The sequence below is a fragment of the Glycine max genome, chromosome 14 (assembly GCF_000004515.6).
Source record: "Glycine max cultivar Williams 82 chromosome 14, Glycine_max_v4.0, whole genome shotgun sequence".
In the NCBI taxonomy this organism is placed as follows: Eukaryota; Viridiplantae; Streptophyta; class Magnoliopsida; order Fabales; family Fabaceae; genus Glycine; species Glycine max.
The window spans coordinates 38251878-38269427 of record NC_038250.2 but is presented as its reverse complement, the minus strand read 5'-3'; the positions used below and the strand labels follow the sequence as shown (position 1 = coordinate 38269427).

General features: G+C 35.4%; 1 protein-coding gene across 2 annotated transcripts; it reads left to right on the top strand.

Annotated features, from left to right (window-relative positions):
- Positions 1-11388: 11388 nt before the first annotated feature.
- Positions 11389-16546, top strand: LOC100811515 (RNA polymerase sigma factor rpoD-like). 2 transcript variants are annotated; one of them, NM_001267072.3, is made up of 6 exons: positions 11389-11607; positions 12391-13148; positions 13358-13501; positions 13708-13944; positions 14360-14623; positions 16120-16546. In NM_001267072.3, exons 2-6 carry the CDS (start codon positions 12453-12455, stop codon positions 16315-16317), a joined length of 1539 nt encoding a protein of 512 aa, NP_001254001.1. In that variant the 5' UTR covers positions 11389-11607; positions 12391-12452; the 3' UTR covers positions 16318-16546. The 2 variants fall into 2 exon arrangements, with proteins under 2 accessions (NP_001254001.1, XP_040864746.1); XM_041008812.1 differs by lacking the exon at positions 14360-14623 and having other exon boundaries at positions 11448-11607; positions 16120-16502.
- Positions 16547-17550: the final 1004 nt, after the last annotated feature.

The following is a 17550-nucleotide window of genomic DNA, read 5'->3' as shown; positions in this document are numbered from 1 at the left end:
AGAAACCTGCATAAATTGAGCTAGAGTCTCTTCCAGCTTCGTGGTGCGATCATAGAGACTAGGCCCTTGTTGTTGCGGCCTTATGGATGACCCCCCCTGGTCTCTACTGAATTGATTCCTAGGATGGTTCCTTCATTGTCCCTGTTGTTGGTTGTATTGTTGTCCATGCTGGAATCTAGAAAATCCACCTGCATTAAAATTGTTTCTGGGCTGGTTCCTCATGTAATTGACTTCATGTGTGACTTGTTCTTCATTAGGGATACAACATCCAGATTCATGAGCTCCACCACAAATTGTACATCCTGCAACCTGCAAAACAGAAGAATGTGAAGTTTGCGCATAATGAATTTGAGTTGGCAAATTACTTAGTGTTTCAGTCAATGCCTCCAGTTGCTTAGATAACAACTTGTTTTGTGCCAACAATGCATCTTGTGAGGTTGCCTCCAATAAGCTCTTTTAGTAGGAATGTGGGCTCTATCTCTCAGAATAGCAATGTCACTTGCAGCCATATTTTCAATGAGATCCATGGCTTCTTCAGGGGTCTTCAACTTAATTTTCCCCCTACGGAGGCGTCCAACAGCTGCTTGGATTGTGGTCTTAACCCATCTATAAAAAAGTTGAGCTGTATCGGTTCTGAGAATCCATGAGTGGGGGTCTTTCTTGTTGGATCAAGTGGCCTCGGAATAATTAAAAAGGGGGGTTGAATTAATTTTTAATGTGTCTTGACTAATTAAAATTTATCCTTCTTAATATTACTTGATTCAATTAGGCTTTACTACTAAGTTATGAGAAAGTAAAGAACATAAACAATAACTTAGACAAAAGTAAAGCGGAAATAAAAAGTGCACGGCAGAAAAGTAAAGAGCGTAGGGAAGAAGAAAGCAAACACAAGTTTTATACTAGTTCGGCAACGACCCGTGCCTACATCCAGTCCCCAAGCAATCCACGGTTCTTGAGATTTCCAATAACCTTGTAAAATCCTTTACAAGCAAAGATCCACAAAGGATGTACCCTTCCTTGTTCTCTTTGAACAACCAAGTAGATGTACCCTCTACTTAAAGCGAACCACAAAGGATGTATCCTCCCTTGTGTTCACTATTACAACCAAAAAGTTACCCACTTCTTACACATAATTCTCAGACGGTTAGTTCTTTGAGTTCAGTGTTTGGGCAAAGAATTCTCAGATGGTTAGTTCTTTGAATTCTTTGTTTGGGGAATCAAAAGAATTCTCAGACGGTTAGTTCTTTGAATTCTTTTGGCAAGAGGGAGAAAGAAAAAGAAGAAGAAAATAGAATAAGCACAAGTTTTTTGCCCAATGAACTTTTCTTGACAAAGCAAGTATTCAAAAAAAAACTTAGAAAGATGTTGAGAATAATTGAATGAAATTATATTTAAAATTCGTGCCACGATCACATATTTATACCCATTTGATGGCTCTTGAAAAACCAAGTTAAAAGTTGTGACTCTTGGCAATTTCTTCAAAACTAGTCACTTTAAAAATTATGGAAGCAATGCCTTCAAAGGTTATTTTGATGATGCCAAAGAATTCAAGAATCAAGAGAAAGATTCAAGAGAAGTTTCAAGTTTCAAGTTTTCAAGAATCAAGAATCAAGAATAATCAAGATTCAAGACTCAATATTCAAGAATCAAGAGAAAGCTTAATCAAGATAAGTATGAAAAGGTTTTTTCAAAAACTGAGTAGCACATGGATTTTTCACAAAACCTTTTACCAAAGAGTTTTTACTCTCTGGTAATTGATTACCAGATTATTGTAATCGATTACCAGTAGCAAAATTATTTTGAAAAAGTTTTCAAATTGAATTTATAATGTTCCAATTATTTTCAAAAAGCTGTAATCGATTACAATGTTTTGGTAACCGATTACCAGTACCTTTGAACATTGAAATTCAAATTCAAATGTGAAGAGTCACATCCTTTCACACAAAAGCTTTGTGTAATCGATTACACTAATTTGGTAATTGATTACCAGTGTTTGTTTTTGAATAAATCAAAAGATGTAACTCTTCAAAAGGTTTTTGACTTTTTCAAATTGGTTTTAAGTTTTTCTAAAAGTTATAACTCTTCTAAATGGTTGTCTTGACCAGACATGAAGAGTCTATAAAAGCAAGGCTTTGTTTTTCATTTCAAGCATCTTGAACACTTATTCAATCAATCTTTTACAAGCCCTAAATCTCTTTGAACTTCTTCTTCTTCTTTGTACCAAAAGCTTTCTGAAGTTTTCTGGTTTTCAAAACCTTGAAAACTTGTGCTATTCATCTTTTCATTCTCTTCTCCCTTTGCCAAAAAGAATTCACCAAGGACTAACCGCTTGAATTCTTTTTGTGTCTCTCTTCTCCCTTTTCCAAAAGAATGAAGGACTAACCACCTGAATTCTTTTGTGTCTCCCTTCTCCCTTGTCAAAGAATTCAAAACGACACAGTTTGAGAATTCTTTTGATTCTTCCCTTTCCCTAATACAAAAGTGTTCAAAGAACTAACCGCCTGAGAATTCTTTTGTATCCCCATTCACAAAGTATCAAAGGTTTAACCGCCTGAGATCTTTGTCTTAACACATTGGAGGGTACATCCTTTGTGGTACAAGTAGAGGGTACATCTACTTAGGTTTGACTGAGAACAAGAGAGGGTACATCTCTTGTGGATCAGTTCTAGTGGAGGGTACATCCACTAGGTTCAAAGAGAACAAGGGAGGGTACATCCCTTGTGGATCTTTGCTTGTAAAAGGATTTTTACAAGGTTGAAAGAAATCTCAAGGACCGCAGGTCGCCTGGGGACTGGATGTAGGCACGGGTTGTTGCCGAACCAGTATAAAAACTCTTGTGTGTTTCTCTCCTTCTTCCCTACTCTTTTACTTTCCGCAGTGCATTTAATTTCTGCTTTTACTTTCTGTTAAGTTTCTCTTCTACTCCTTATTCTCTTAACAACATAGTAAAAGCCTTAGAAGAGTAAATTTTTAATTAGTAAAGGTTTAGGAATAATTAATTCAATCACCCTTCTTAATTATTCTGAGGCCACTCGATCCAACAAAAATTGTGACTCTCTTGAAAACTAGTCACTTTAAAAGTTGTGACTCTTTTGAAAACTAGTCACTTTAAAAGTTATGACTCTTGAAAAAATCTTAAGAAACTAGTCACTTTAAAAATTATGACTTTTGGCAATTTATTTTTCAAAATCAGTCACTGGTAATCGATTATAATTATCGTGTAATTGATTACACATCAACAGATGTGACTCTTCATGTTTAGATTTGAAAACCAACGTTTAGAAACACTGGTAATCGATTAAAAATGTTGTGTAATCGATTACACAAGTTTGAAAATGTTTTATCACAAGTTGTGACTCTTGAAATTTGAAATCCAACGTTCAAAAACATTGGTAATCGATTACATGCCCATGGTAATTGATTACTACTTTGTAAAACAGTTATAAAACTATTTGGGCTTCTAGTAATCGATTACTGCCTTATGGTAATCGATTACTAGAGAGTAAAAACTCTGGTAAAAAGATTTTTCTTTAAAAAATTCTTTTGGACAAATTGTTATTCAATATTTTCTTTGAAAAAATCTTTTTATACTTATCTTGATGCTTTTCTTGAAGTTCTTGCATATCTTGAGTCTTCTCTTGAATCTTGATTCTTGATTGAATGACTCTTTGATTTCTTGAAACTTGCTTGAATCTTGATTCTTGACTTGAGTCTTTGGTATCATCAAAATAAGCTTGGAAGCTTTGCTTCCACATTTCTCAATAAACCATGAAATCTTTCTAAGGCCTCACTCAGAGATTCATCTGGAAATTGGTGAAAAAAAGAGATGGCAGCTTTTCCTTCCGCAGTCTTAGACTCAGGAATATATTTCTTTAGAAATTTCTCCACAATTTCATCCCATGTCTTAAGACTGTTACCTTTGAATGAATGAAGCCACCTCTTAGCTTCTCCAGATAGTGAGAATGAAAGCAAGCTCAATCGGATTACATCTTCAGGCACACCAGCTAGCCTAATAGTATTTCATATTTCAATGTAAGTGGCTAGGTGTGCATATGGGTCTTCATTTGGTAAACCATGAAACATATTATTCTGAATTAGCTGAATCAATGATGGTGGATATGTAATGGTTTGTGCTCAAACTTCTAGTTGTGCAATGTTGGTGAAAAATTATGGCACATTAGAACTTGAATAATCCTCCAGGGTTACTCTTCTTGGCTCTTCAGCCATGATTGTACCTTCAACAGGTTCTATATGAGAATGCCTTGCAATAGGAAAACTAGAAGATGCCTCGAAAGATCGAGGTTCTTCTTCTGGGGTTGCTACTGCTTCTAAATCCTGCAAAAAAAATTGATTCTCTCTGAATTACGCTTTCTACAGGTGGCGTTAATCTCCAAATCAATGGGAATCAAATCACCTACAGTAGATCTTCTTTGCATACAAGAAAACAAAACATCAATTATCCAATCCAAAAGAACAATGAATGTACGATAACTAAAATATGAACAAAAAGAATCAATGAATTAAAAAGAAAAATATAAAGCAATGCCGTAAAACTAAACTAAACTCTTCTTAAATCTAATATCCCCAGCAACGGCGCCATAAATGCTTTGTTGGATTTCCCCTGTGGTTACTTTTTGTTCCACTTTTTCTTTGTACAAATATATTCAAGGGAAATACGGTTTGCCGGAAAGCACACCGGATCGTCAAGTATTTAAAAATTAAAACAGATGGATCTGAGTATCGAACTCAGGAAAACTAGTCCAAGACCGGGTTAAATTCAGAAATAAGGCATCGTTGAAAGAAACATTGATAATTGATGATTTAAAACAGAATTAAACTAGGTCTAGGATAAAAATAGTAAAAATGCAAGTAAGTAAAATTGACAGCAGTAGGTAGAAGTGTTGGGTCTTTCTAACAGACCAGCTGATGCATATAAGGATGTTTCTCTAATCAATCATGCTTTTGTGTTCTATACTATAGCCTAAATTACTAAACCTCAATCCCTAGTTAGACTGAATCAATCCAAGCTTCATCCTTAGATCCCTCTTGTTGGACTAAGCTCAATTTAGACAACCCTCCTAGGTTTAGACTAACTTAAACTAAGCTCATCCTCAGATCCCTCTTGTTGGATTAGACTTAGCTTAAATAGCATACGAAAGTTTAGCCTAATTTAGCCTAAGCTTTGTCCTCAGATCCCTCTTATTGGACTAGACTTAGACCAAACAGCATTATTGTAACAACATACTTAAAACCAAAACTTAATCTGCAGATCCCTCTTGTAAAGCTAAGTTTTAATTCTGCTTCATTCAAGTTCTAAGGCAACAATACATTTCCCAATGTTAAAATCACCTAACTAGGCACACAAATGGTTGATTAGACCAAGAGAATACAAAATTTAAGCACTGAAAGAAGCATTGAACACAAGAAACAAAATCAATTAGATATGAAATAATTGCATCAGCTGTTCATTAGAAATCCCCAACAAGGGTGTTTAGCCAGCCATTACAGACGAAACCCTAACAATAATAAGCTTACAAAACCTAAGCATCTCTGCAAAAGTTGTTCCTCTTGCTGCCTCTAGAGCTCTTTTCCCGAAATAGGCATTGTGGCGTGATGTGGAATTTTGTGCCCTGGCCTTCTTGTTGTTGTTGTTACCCTAATTCTGCACAAAATAGACTTTAAATAGGCTCTGAATTCACAACATTGCGCTTAGCGCCACCCTCACGCTTAGCACGAGTAAGTGGATTTGAGCTTAGCGCTAGTCGTGCGCTAAGCCTGGTTGAAGACAACTACTGTGCTTAGCACACTGATCCCGCGCTTAGCGCGCGACCTTGATATTGATGCCCTGCCAGATTCTTCTGTCGCGCTTAGCGGTGGATGCGCGCTTAGCCCACTAATGAGCTAAGCTCAACTGTCACTTTTAGCACTTCATGACTTAGCCTCATTTTCACCTGAAATTGCACATATTTCATCATTAAATCCAATGGACATATTCTAGAGACAACTTTAACCATAAAACAAAATTTATTTACAAAAATCACTACAAAATAACCATAAATTGGGGAACTATACAAGTTTTGGAAAATGTTTTCTATACAAAAGTTAGTCGTATAAGACGACTAACAGTTGGACTAAAAGCCCGCACAACACGTACATAATCCAATCCAAGGACTGCATCGGCATGTTCATGAGTTAAAATAATCTGCAATTCAAGCACAAATTAAATTTGTTTTTTCAGAGAATGTGAGTTTCAGGTGAATACAAATTGCATGGAGGAAATAATATAGATAAAAGAAGTAAAACTATGCTAAACACAAAATAGTAATCAATCCATGTTTTTGAGTTTCACATGTCAAAAATAATCACCAAACTTTATGGCTTATGAATAATTTATATGTTGTTTTGCCCAAATCAACTTTCTTCCCTGGAAGAATGCAAAATTTTCTCTGAACCTCAGATTGTTGTTGTGAGCAATTTTATGTGTCTTTACAAAATGGCACCATACATTCAGATTATGATGAGTCAATGGAAACTACAAATCTAAAGAGGCTATGCTCAAGTTGCTGACTTCTCACTAAGTAAACTAGAAAACTTCAAACTCTTATTTATGTTAATTAGTAGTGGCATGATTCATTGCTTTGTCTGCTCACACTACCAATTATATTAGCTACACAGAAATGGAAATGTTACTGAACTTTTCCTTTCCTAAGATATATTTCGATATTTTCACCAAGGCCCTGCCCTCTCTCTTCATGGCATACAAAGGATATCTTTACCAGCATATATCTGAAATGGAATATCCCTTAAAAAATCAGGTGCACTGAGATAGCCAAACTCTTTTTAAGTATCTCTCTCAGATGATAAGAAATATTAAAATTCTAATATAATAACCTATACTTGTATAGATATACTCAGCACAATATGACCTTGGTTTTTTTTTTTTATATCTCGGATAGTGATAATCCTTGATCTTTTAACTGTTAGCCACTCTAATGCCTTGGTGTAGTTTCTCTCAACACCTACTCCTTTAACATGTGAAGATTTTGTGTTGTCATATATTGATTATCAATCAAGTTTCTTACTAGCTATTCTAAATTACTCCTGTTTAAAATTAGTTGATAAAAAAATCAATTAAATAAAAGAACGAGAATAGAACACGTGAAGAAAAGAAAACTCACAAGATTTTAAGATCAGCAACACCTCTCAACGTGCATTTGTATACTGTGCTAATTGAATCTTGGGAAGACATCACTGAAAAGTATTACAAAGAATGCAGATCAGTTACTTGTGGTATTATTAACAAAGTTGGAATATTATTGGTAATATTATTATTCTTGTTATTGATGAAAATTGATAATGAAATTTACTATACATATTGGTAATATCATAATGGAAAACTAAAAATTGCAATCAGCTTAGCAAATAGATTATAGAAGGCATACAAAGAAATAGAAAGGAAAGCTAACTATAAAAAAATAAAGCATGAACTTGCTCAGTCTCAGCATCTAGAAAACCATACTGTATACACTGTCATAAGATTATTAATGCAATTATGAATAACAATTGTAAATTAATATAAATATAAAACTTACTTTGTGAATTCTTAATATACGTGGGGCACTTAGCTTCCCTTGTGTGAGGATCTGGACTGAAGATCCTTCACATGGTTGCAAATAAAAACTGCATTTGCATGTTATTTGTGTATGTTATTTGTGTGTGCTTGTTTAAAACATTTTTGTTTTAGATTATCTGACGTTTAAAATTAAAACTACGTCAATTATTTTTTAATCTAATAAAATAATAACATTAAAATAATATATCGACTCAAGGAAAATTGTTTCAAGGTAAATATCAACTTTCTACTTAATAAGCCAACATTGTCTCTTTGAGATAATATCGACACAATGGCACTATTCTGGAGTAAATATCAACTTTACACATCACGAACACGTGACACAAAGCTTAGCATACAATGACCAACTTGAAGATAATAAGTTGGCCACAAGCCTAAAAAAATTATCACAGCAAGGAACCTTTTAGTAGCAACCGACTGACAATAAGTACGACACAACCCTCAAAATAGGTCCTCCTACACAAAATCTTGTAATAAGCCACATGGTTAGTAGTGCCATGAGAGCAAACACTATATGTACAAGGTTGAGAAGAGAATTACAAATCTCGATATGACAAACCACATCACAATAAACAACACAAAAGGTCAAGAAGTCCCGACTATTACCAAAGAGGAGGTCATTCTAGAGAACATTTCCCGAGATACTAACATAAAACTCCAAAAAGGAAGACAAAAACTCATGTGTAGATGATACACCGGGAGGGATCTGAGCTAAAACATGTTAGATTCCTTTGAGAGGCAACCAAACCCCCTGTCACGTGAACTCAAGGCCCTTCAAACATTAAGCGAAATAGGCATGCAAGGGAAGTCCTAACTACCACACATGGCAATATCGTGAGTCGGCCAAAAGAAGTCCCCCGCCTTTGACCTTCAACGACAAGTATATGGACATGTCAATTTTCCAGGGCACGACAATCCCTTGTTGGTGGAAGCATTCATAAATAACAAGGAGGCACATTGGTTGTCAGTCGATAATGGTAGCTCGATAGATATTATGTTTTATGATTTCTTTAAGAACCTTAGAATCCCACAGTCGGAGCTACTTTCCTAGAAAGAGGACCTAATAAGTTTCTTTGGTCACCACATATCGCCAATAGGATACATAAAGCTACACGTAACCTTCGGAAAGACACAAGTAACAAGAACCTTTGTGGTCAAGTTCATTGTGGTAAAGCTTGAGTCCTTTTACAATGCTATATTGGGTAGGCCAACCTTGAATACTCTGAGAGATGTAATCTCAACAATTCATTTGGCGATGAAGTTCCTTGACAATGAGATGCAAGCCATAAAATTGAAAGGGGACCAAAAGAGGGCCCACGACTGTTACATGGAGTCACTAAAACGAAAAGGCACATACAAGAAAGAGGAAATAGATTATGAACCCAGGGCCAATACTTAGTCCGAGGTAGTGCTCACTGAATTGGATTAAAGAAAGGAAATCAAGAAAATGGCATGGACACCTAGGCCAGAATTGGGAGGGAAATGTCAAAACCTCCAGATCAAAAAGGAAGATGAGTCAATGACGTCCATTGGATTAAATTTGGATGGCACGACTAAGGAAGCTTTTTCCTTATTCCTCAAAGAAAAGGCCAACGTATTTGCATGGAAGCCGGTGGATATGTTGAGCATAGATCCAAACTTTTTCTGTCATAAGTTGATAGTAAACCCTTTAGTGAAACCTGTGTGTCAAAGAAGGAGGAAAATGACTCTCGAATGCCTAGAGGAAATTGAAAGGCAAGTGAAGGAGTTGCTAAGGAAATTGAAAGGCAAGTCAACCCTTCAGCGAAACCTTTCATACGACTTGGCTGGCCAAGATCATCCTAGTTAACAAGCATAACGGAAAATGGAGAATGTGCATTAACTACTTGATCTAAACAAACATTGTCTGAAAGACTCATATCCGCTTCCCGACATAGATAAAATGGTGGATAGATCTTTCGACTACTGATATTTATGTTCCATGGATGTTTATTCAGGGTACAACCAAATACCATTACACCCTGATGACTAGGAGAAAACAACCTTCATGAAAAAAAGGCGAACTACTACTACTACAAGGTCATGTCTTTTGGACTAAAGAATGTTGGAGCTACATACCAATGAATGATGAACGACATTTTTGAAAAATGGATAGGTTAGAACTTAGAGGTGTATGTCGATGACATAATAGTCAAGAGCAACACCCCAGAGCAACACATAGCGGATTTGGCAGAAACCGTCACCTAACTACGAAAATACAACATGCGCTTAAATCCTAAAAAAATGTGCTTTTGGGGTGTCAATAGGCAAGTTCTTAGGTTACATATTGTCAAAAAGAGGGATCGAGCTAAAACTTGAGAAATGTCAAGCTATACTGGAAATGCGGACTTCGAACGTCATCAAGGACATTTGAAAATTGAATGGCAGCATTAACAAGGTTCATAGCTAAGTCAACTGAAAAAGTGTACCCTTTTTCAAAATTTTGAAAAAAGATAAATGTTCAACTAGACAGAAGAGTGCGAATTCGCCTTCCAACAATTCAAGGAAACATTGTCCGCCCCACCAACTCTAACAAAGTTGAATCCAAGAGAAACATCAACTCAGGGGTGATTGTTTCGGGGTAAATATCAACTTTCTACTTGATAAGCCGACAATGGCTCTCTGAGACAATATCAACTTAGGGGCAACTATTCCAGGGTAAATATAAACTTTACACGTCACGAACATGTGACACACAACTTAACATACTATGATCGACTTGAGGATAATAAGCTAGCAATAAGCCTAAAAAATTGCTCAAAACAAGGAATGTCTTAGTAGCAACCGACTTAGGATAAGTTCAACACAACCCTCAGAATTGGGCTCCATAAGCAAATACTTATAATAAGTCATGTGACTAGTAACAGTACGAGAGAAAACACTATAAATAAGTACTCTATAATCGCACAAAAGACATCACGACAGAAACTCAATAACACTAGACTAAAAAGATCTCTCTCTAATTCTCTTTGAATCTCTCTGAATGCTTTCTATTCTCCCATCGTATTACACATTGCACGAAACAAATTACAGTCGAGCTATATTGTCACATAAATTCTTATTTTTTTGAGTGAGAGAAAAGAGAGAGAAATGAGTAGGGAGACAAGAGAGAAATCAATTTTTTTTATTTCTCTTAAACATTAAATGCTTAATTACAATAAATCCCTTTCAATTAATTTACTAAAACAAAAAGTGGATGGATTTTTGTCCAAATTTTTTTGTGTACATTGTTAATATACTACAACTAAAAACAAGATAAGAGTATATTATTCATCCCTATATATATTTTTGATGTCAATAGGCCTTCGCGACTCTTTTTTCAAAATGCATAATTTTACTTTTTTAAAAAATTTAATCATAAAATTTGTGAAATTAGACCATATTTTATAAGTACTTATCTAAAATTATACTCAAACACTTAAAAGGGCATAACTACTTTTAAACATGTATATACTAATATACATAACATACTATATTTTAAACACTTCTAACATAAATTCTATTATTATTATTATTATTCACTGCATTATTAGTGATGTATGGCGGGTATTCCGCCATGTATTGGACATACCACCACCACACGTAACGCGGGTCCAAACAAAAAGATCAAATATTTTTCACTTCAACCATCAGCCAACCACGTGTCCCAGATGTGATCTACTGCTTCCCCCCGAAATATCTGCTCCCCCATTCCAAAAGCGCCACATTAACTTTCTTCGCCACGTCACGGCTAACACGCCACATCCATTCCACGAGTACCGTTCATACGCTGCTTCTCCAATTCCACAGTCCGATCTGACCGTCGATTTTTTTTCATACATAAAATTGTGGACACTGAATTTTTGGTATCTCGCGTTTAACAAAACCACAACCTCAACGCGTGCGTTCTCAGATTTTCGCGGTGGTCGAAAAATCTGCGTGGGTTCCGGGACTTGGCTCGGACATTGCAGTTTAAGGTACGAGTAATGTTGCCTACTACTTCGCTTCATTTTTTTTCTCTCGAAACATTGTATCTTTCTTTGTGTACATTGGTATGTAGAGTAGAACTGAACCACTCTTCATTCTGGTTACCAATTTTATTAATCTGATTGATTACACGTATCCACAAACCCGTGTTTGATTCTCTCCTGTGCAAAATTATCTAGGACCAATGGCGGTCACGTACTGTGAGCGAGATTTCGCTCACACTTAGTGTGTTGGGGGACTCGTGTGGTCGTTGACCTCGGACAAATGAAATTGTTCATCAATATGTTGTTACTCGTTAGTCTAAGTGACGTTAGTCACAGATCGTTCAAGCAAGGTCTTGGATTCAAGAGTCCTGTGAATGAAAAGAAAAATGTAGTTGGAAGGAAAAATCAGTTGCCAAATTGATAAAACCAATAGATTTTTCCCGCCTATGTCACGAGGACCCAAAAAACAACCAAAAAAATTGGTTTTAGAAAACATTAGGTTTGCATTGTGGGAATTGTGGGTGATGCGAGTATTATAAGATTGTTCGTTGATTTCTTATTAAGTTATTGCTGTTATTTTGAAGTACCGGTGTACCAATTGAAACCATCTTACTAGCGTAAAATTGGTATGGACTAATCAGTCTCTAAGAACCAATATCTGGGCTTTTCACCGTAGTATTCTTTTGGGTAGTAATGTTGATATTGATGCTACATTGATGGTTAATCAATACTCTATGCACTTTTGTTACTAGCACATGTCATTGATATTAAATTGCTCTGCTGTTGTAGGATCTCTGCATTGGAAATTTGTTTCAATTTATATGTTCTAAACACGGCTTAGGAAACCTGGCATGGGAGTTGTTACTGTTTCTACCTTAGCTGCTAGGACGCCATTAAGATTGAATACAAGGTTGACCAGTCATCAGCAGGTGCATAAAAGACCTTTAATTGTAGCTTTTAAAGGAAATAAATTGAATAAAGCCGCTTTGGTTTCACCTCAGGAGCAAATTCCTCTACCCATAGAAACAGCAAAGAAAGACCAAAAAAGGGTAGGAAAGACTAGTGAGTCTCTGAAGAGAGTGAGAGCTGTCTCTATTGTTGAAACCTCTCCATGCACCTTGGATATGGACTACAATGAAGCTGCAGCCAAACTTGAAAATATATATAAACTCAGCCCTGTATCTGATACCTGTAATATGGAAGATATTGATAGTAAAGTCGAGAGAGTCTTGTGGAGGAGGAGGAAGGTTGGTAATGAACATGATGATGAAAATTGTGATATTGTGGTTAGAAACCAGAATAAGAAGGCCAAACGATTGAGTCTTGATAAGAGGATTACATTGAAAAATAATGCAAAGGAGGAAGTGATTGACCAAACTCAGAAGATAAGAAATGTTAAGAATAGAGTACAAAATATTGATGTGCTTATCAGGGATTATTCAGCATCAACTGATTTAGTTAGCATGGACTGGAAGAAAATGAAGATTCCGGCAGTTCTTCCTTCTTCAGAGCATGCATGGTTGTTCAAGTTGATGCAACCAATGAAGGTGATTTTTCCCCCTTTGAAGGATTCATAAAGCAGAGGTTGTTCTTAACTGTGGAAATTTAATCATGAGAATGAGTTGTCACAGATCTGCTTCTTGAGCATACAGTCATGAAAGCTTTTGTTGTCAAGGAATCCTTAAATTTAATAGCTTAAGATGCTGAGAGAAAATGTATGAATTTCTGATATTAGGCCATAATTGTTATTGTTCAGGCACTCCTACAAGCAAAAGAAGATTTACAGTCAGTGGGGAAAGAAATTACAGATGGTGAACTAGCTGATGCAACAAACATGAGCATTATTCAAGTAAGGAAAGCTATAGAGGTTGGCCGAGCTGCAAGAAACAAGCTCATAAAGGTAACATGGAATGTTCAACTCTTATTTTAGATTGGCTTATAAGAAGCCTTCGAAGATCAGTGATATATGACATCTCCGTTCCTTTTTCTTCTCTCTCTTTGTCTCTTTGGATATGAATGGTTTAATTGTTGCAGTGTTTGTTGCTATTCTTTGGAATGAGTATTAGTTATACTGAGATTAAGAAACCATTGTGATGTCGGTTGCAGCACAATCTCCGGCTTGTGTTGTTCGTGATTAGCAAATATTTTCAAGATTTTGCAAGTGGCCGGAGGTTTCAAGATCTTTGTCAGGCAGGAGTTAAGGGACTTATCACAGCAATTGATCGTTTTGAGCCAAAAAGAAGACTTCAGCTATCTACATACAGTTTATTTTGGATAAGACATTCTATCGTTCGGTCCATAACCCTCTCAAGCTTCACACGTGTTCCTTTTGGACTTGAAAGGGTATGCATTTTTCTTATCAGTGCATGGCAATTAGTTTTGGGTTTAAGTATCAAATGAATAGCTTTTGTTACTAATTTTAGATTTTAGATAAGCAGCATTCTTTATTATATTTGGCCAAAATCATATGGCAGTTTAAAGAAATTGAAATTGCTAATTGGCCTGTTTGTTGTGGTTGAAAGTGAAAGAAGGAAAGATCCATGATTGTTTTCCTTAGGCACTAGATTTGGATTTTTTTTGAAGTTTTATAAATAAAATAGAATATCAAAATTGATTGGTGCTTTGATCACATTTAATTTTTCCAAAGATATTCAAAGAAAATATGTAGTTTAGGAAATTATTTGTAGACTTAGTTAAATTATTAGACTTTGCTCAGGTAGAAGCTTTTTATAACATCTCTCATATTCATTTGGTATAGGTAAGAGTAGATATCCAAAGAACTAAACTTAAGTTAACATTTGAGCTCCAGAGGTCACCAACGGAAGAAGAGTTAGTAGAAAGAATTGGGATCTCACCTGAAAGATATTATGAAGTAATGAAGGCATCAAAACCCATTTTATCCCTTCATTCAAGACATATAACCACACAAGAGGAGTATATTAATGGGATTACTGATGTTGATGGTGTTAATGGTGATAATAGGAGGCAACTTGCTGTTCTAAGACTTGCTCTTGATGATGTGGTAATTACTCAACTCCTAGATATTCTCTCTTTGATGATAAGTGAAATTTGATTAACCTACTAAAAGTTAGTGAAACTTTGATAGATGTCAGAGTTATTTGCTGCTTGCTGTACTTTTAAATAAGCATGATGATCACATTGTTGCCAACCAAAAATCTTGTTTCCATTGTCCTTTTTGTTGTCCATCCTTGATGGTGTAATTTTTTCATGAGTGCAGTGCATATGGAAGCATAACTAATCAACAACTTAATATATATAGTTGAAAAACAGACACTTCCTGCCTTGTGCCTTGTGCCTTGTGCCTTAACTATCTTTTTTTTTTTTGAGTTAGGTATAGTTGTAATAACTGCCATGTTGAAAAGCTATTAGACAGTAACTATTTGTGATTGTGGGTGGTTTTTAAAAGTAATTGATAGGTAAATTAGGAATAGCAAATGTGTATACGAAATTGGGTAATTGCCTTTATTAATAGTTATAGATTAAAGTATTAATAAAAAAAGACAACAAAGACGGTGTTTTTAGTCCCTTAACTTTTTTTTCGTCTTTACTTAAAAATAAGGATGGAAAAAAAGTTAAAGGATTAGAAGTAAGAAAGAAAGAAAAGTTAAAGGATTAAAAACAGGTAATAAAAATTCAGGTACTAAAAACAAATTTTTTAAAAAATTTAGGGACTAAAAAGATAATAAATAATATATATATATATATGCATTATAATAAAACTAGTTTTAAACCTATACTAACAAATTTGTAACTTTAGGTGTTTAAACTTTATTTCATCTTCCACAGTCCTAGATTTAACAATATGGTGTTTAAAATTGTTTGTTCTTAATATTCAATGCTGTAGAGGAAGAAAAAATGAGGCTCATAATAGTTGTTTACCACGTAGGTTGTTTACATTACAACCGATAAGGCATATCCATTAAGGTATATACATATTAAGTTGTTCCCCACAATTAAGGTATTTTCATCTCTCAAGGGAAGCGTAGAATTGTCTAATTTAAGTGTCTTTCAGGAAAAAGAAGTCTAATCCATTCAAATTATTTCAATGTTATCCGAAGTTTGAATAATTGCACTTATAAGCACCGTGTCCGTGCAAGAATTGTCTTCATTGGTGAACCATGGCTAAGAGACATCTCATGTCCCGATGTCTTTTCCCATACATAAACAAGCGCTTGCCTAATTCAGTTAATCAGTGGAAAATAAAATTCTATAGGTCAATTTATAGAATGATATTACTCTTCAGTTTGTCATTACGAAAGGTTTTTCTTTTCTTATGTTGGGTCTACCAGTTAGCATGTATTTGTTTAGCCGTTGGGTGGAGTTGAGCACGCGTTCCAAAATGCCAAAAATGGTGTTTTGTGAGAAGCAAGGAGGGGCCTGCTTTCATATGAACGTCCATTTAGGCGCACGACAAAACAAACACATGCTTGGTGATTTTTCTATAACCATAACATAATATTGATGTTTCTAAAAATTTCCTGGATTTTTTTTTTCTAGCTTGATTCCTTGAAGCCAAAGGAGAGCCTAGTGATCAGACAGAGATATGGACTTGATGGCAAGGGTGACAGGACATTGGGAGAAATCGCTGGGAACTTGAATATTTCTAGGGAAATGGTTCGGAAGCATGAAGTCAAGGCTCTCATGAAGCTTAAGCATCCAGCACGGTTGGATTATCTTCGTCGTTATGTTGTATAAATTAACAAATATATATAGTTCCATTGCTGTCATGATAGTCCCACGTACGTTACCTATAGCCATGCCCTTGATAATTTATATAAGGATTATTTAAGCATCCAAAATCATAATCGTTTGTCATGTAATTTGTATATGAAGGAGTTATTGCTCATAAGAAATAACAACCCAATACATGTTACGTGTAATGCGTTTTGTGTTTATGAATTACATTCCAAATTTTACAATCTAGAGTTCTTGTCTTTGTATTGTGCATTAAGTTGTTTGGATAATTTTTTTTCGATTAAAAATCTTGAGTTAAAATTAATTTGTACGTTTCAGTTTTTTGAAAAAACTAAATGAGTTGTTTATAGGAAAGTTTAATTCGTAGTGTTTAACGAGAAATTTATCATGTGAGATATGATGAAAGCAGGGTAGCTGGAATACGAGAGAAATTCAGCGGCTTGGGAGAAGTATAATGATTCAAGTCAAAATACTGTGGTGTTTAATTATTATGGTTAACAATTTTCTTTTTGCCAATGGTTAATTTTTTGAAAACTATGCCAATGATTTATTAGATTATGGGCTTCATCTTCAAAATTCCCATTGTAGAGTTTAGTACGAGACTTTGCTTTCTGCACCCATTTTTCGCTTCCTATGCGCCCAAAATTTTTAATATCCCCTGCCTCTTATTCTCTCCATCTTCCTCTTCCTATCTCTTACTCCATCACACCTTTACACAGTCAAGCCATAGTTTTCGCATTATCACAACCATGTACTTGCACCACTAAAATCTAGGCCTCGTGCTACTGCGACTAGGGCATCACACCAAATTTTGGACACAATATCACAACTCATCTACTATGAAATCAATCCCTTCTGATGCGTCTTTCCTTCCTTGCATCCTTGTTGCAGCCTCCATCCCCTTTGCATAGCTCCAACCTCGTTAACTCTTGTTAATAGAGTTAGTGAAAGGGGTTGAAGGCAGTGAGGTAGGTATTCTAACATTGTCATGGATTAAATATTATGGAAAACAACATGCATTGTTTTGGATTAGGTGTTTTAGAGCAAGGTTAGGTGATCCAGAAATATATTCTAGAATACCCGTTTCAGGATATTTACTTTAGGAATAGGTAATCCAAAGTATATTTATGGATTACGTGCTTTTCGAATTAGCTACTTCGGTCAAAAACAACGACAGCACAAGCTACCTTCAATGTGTTGGTTGTCGCTGTCTTCTATGGTCGCTCTGTTTTG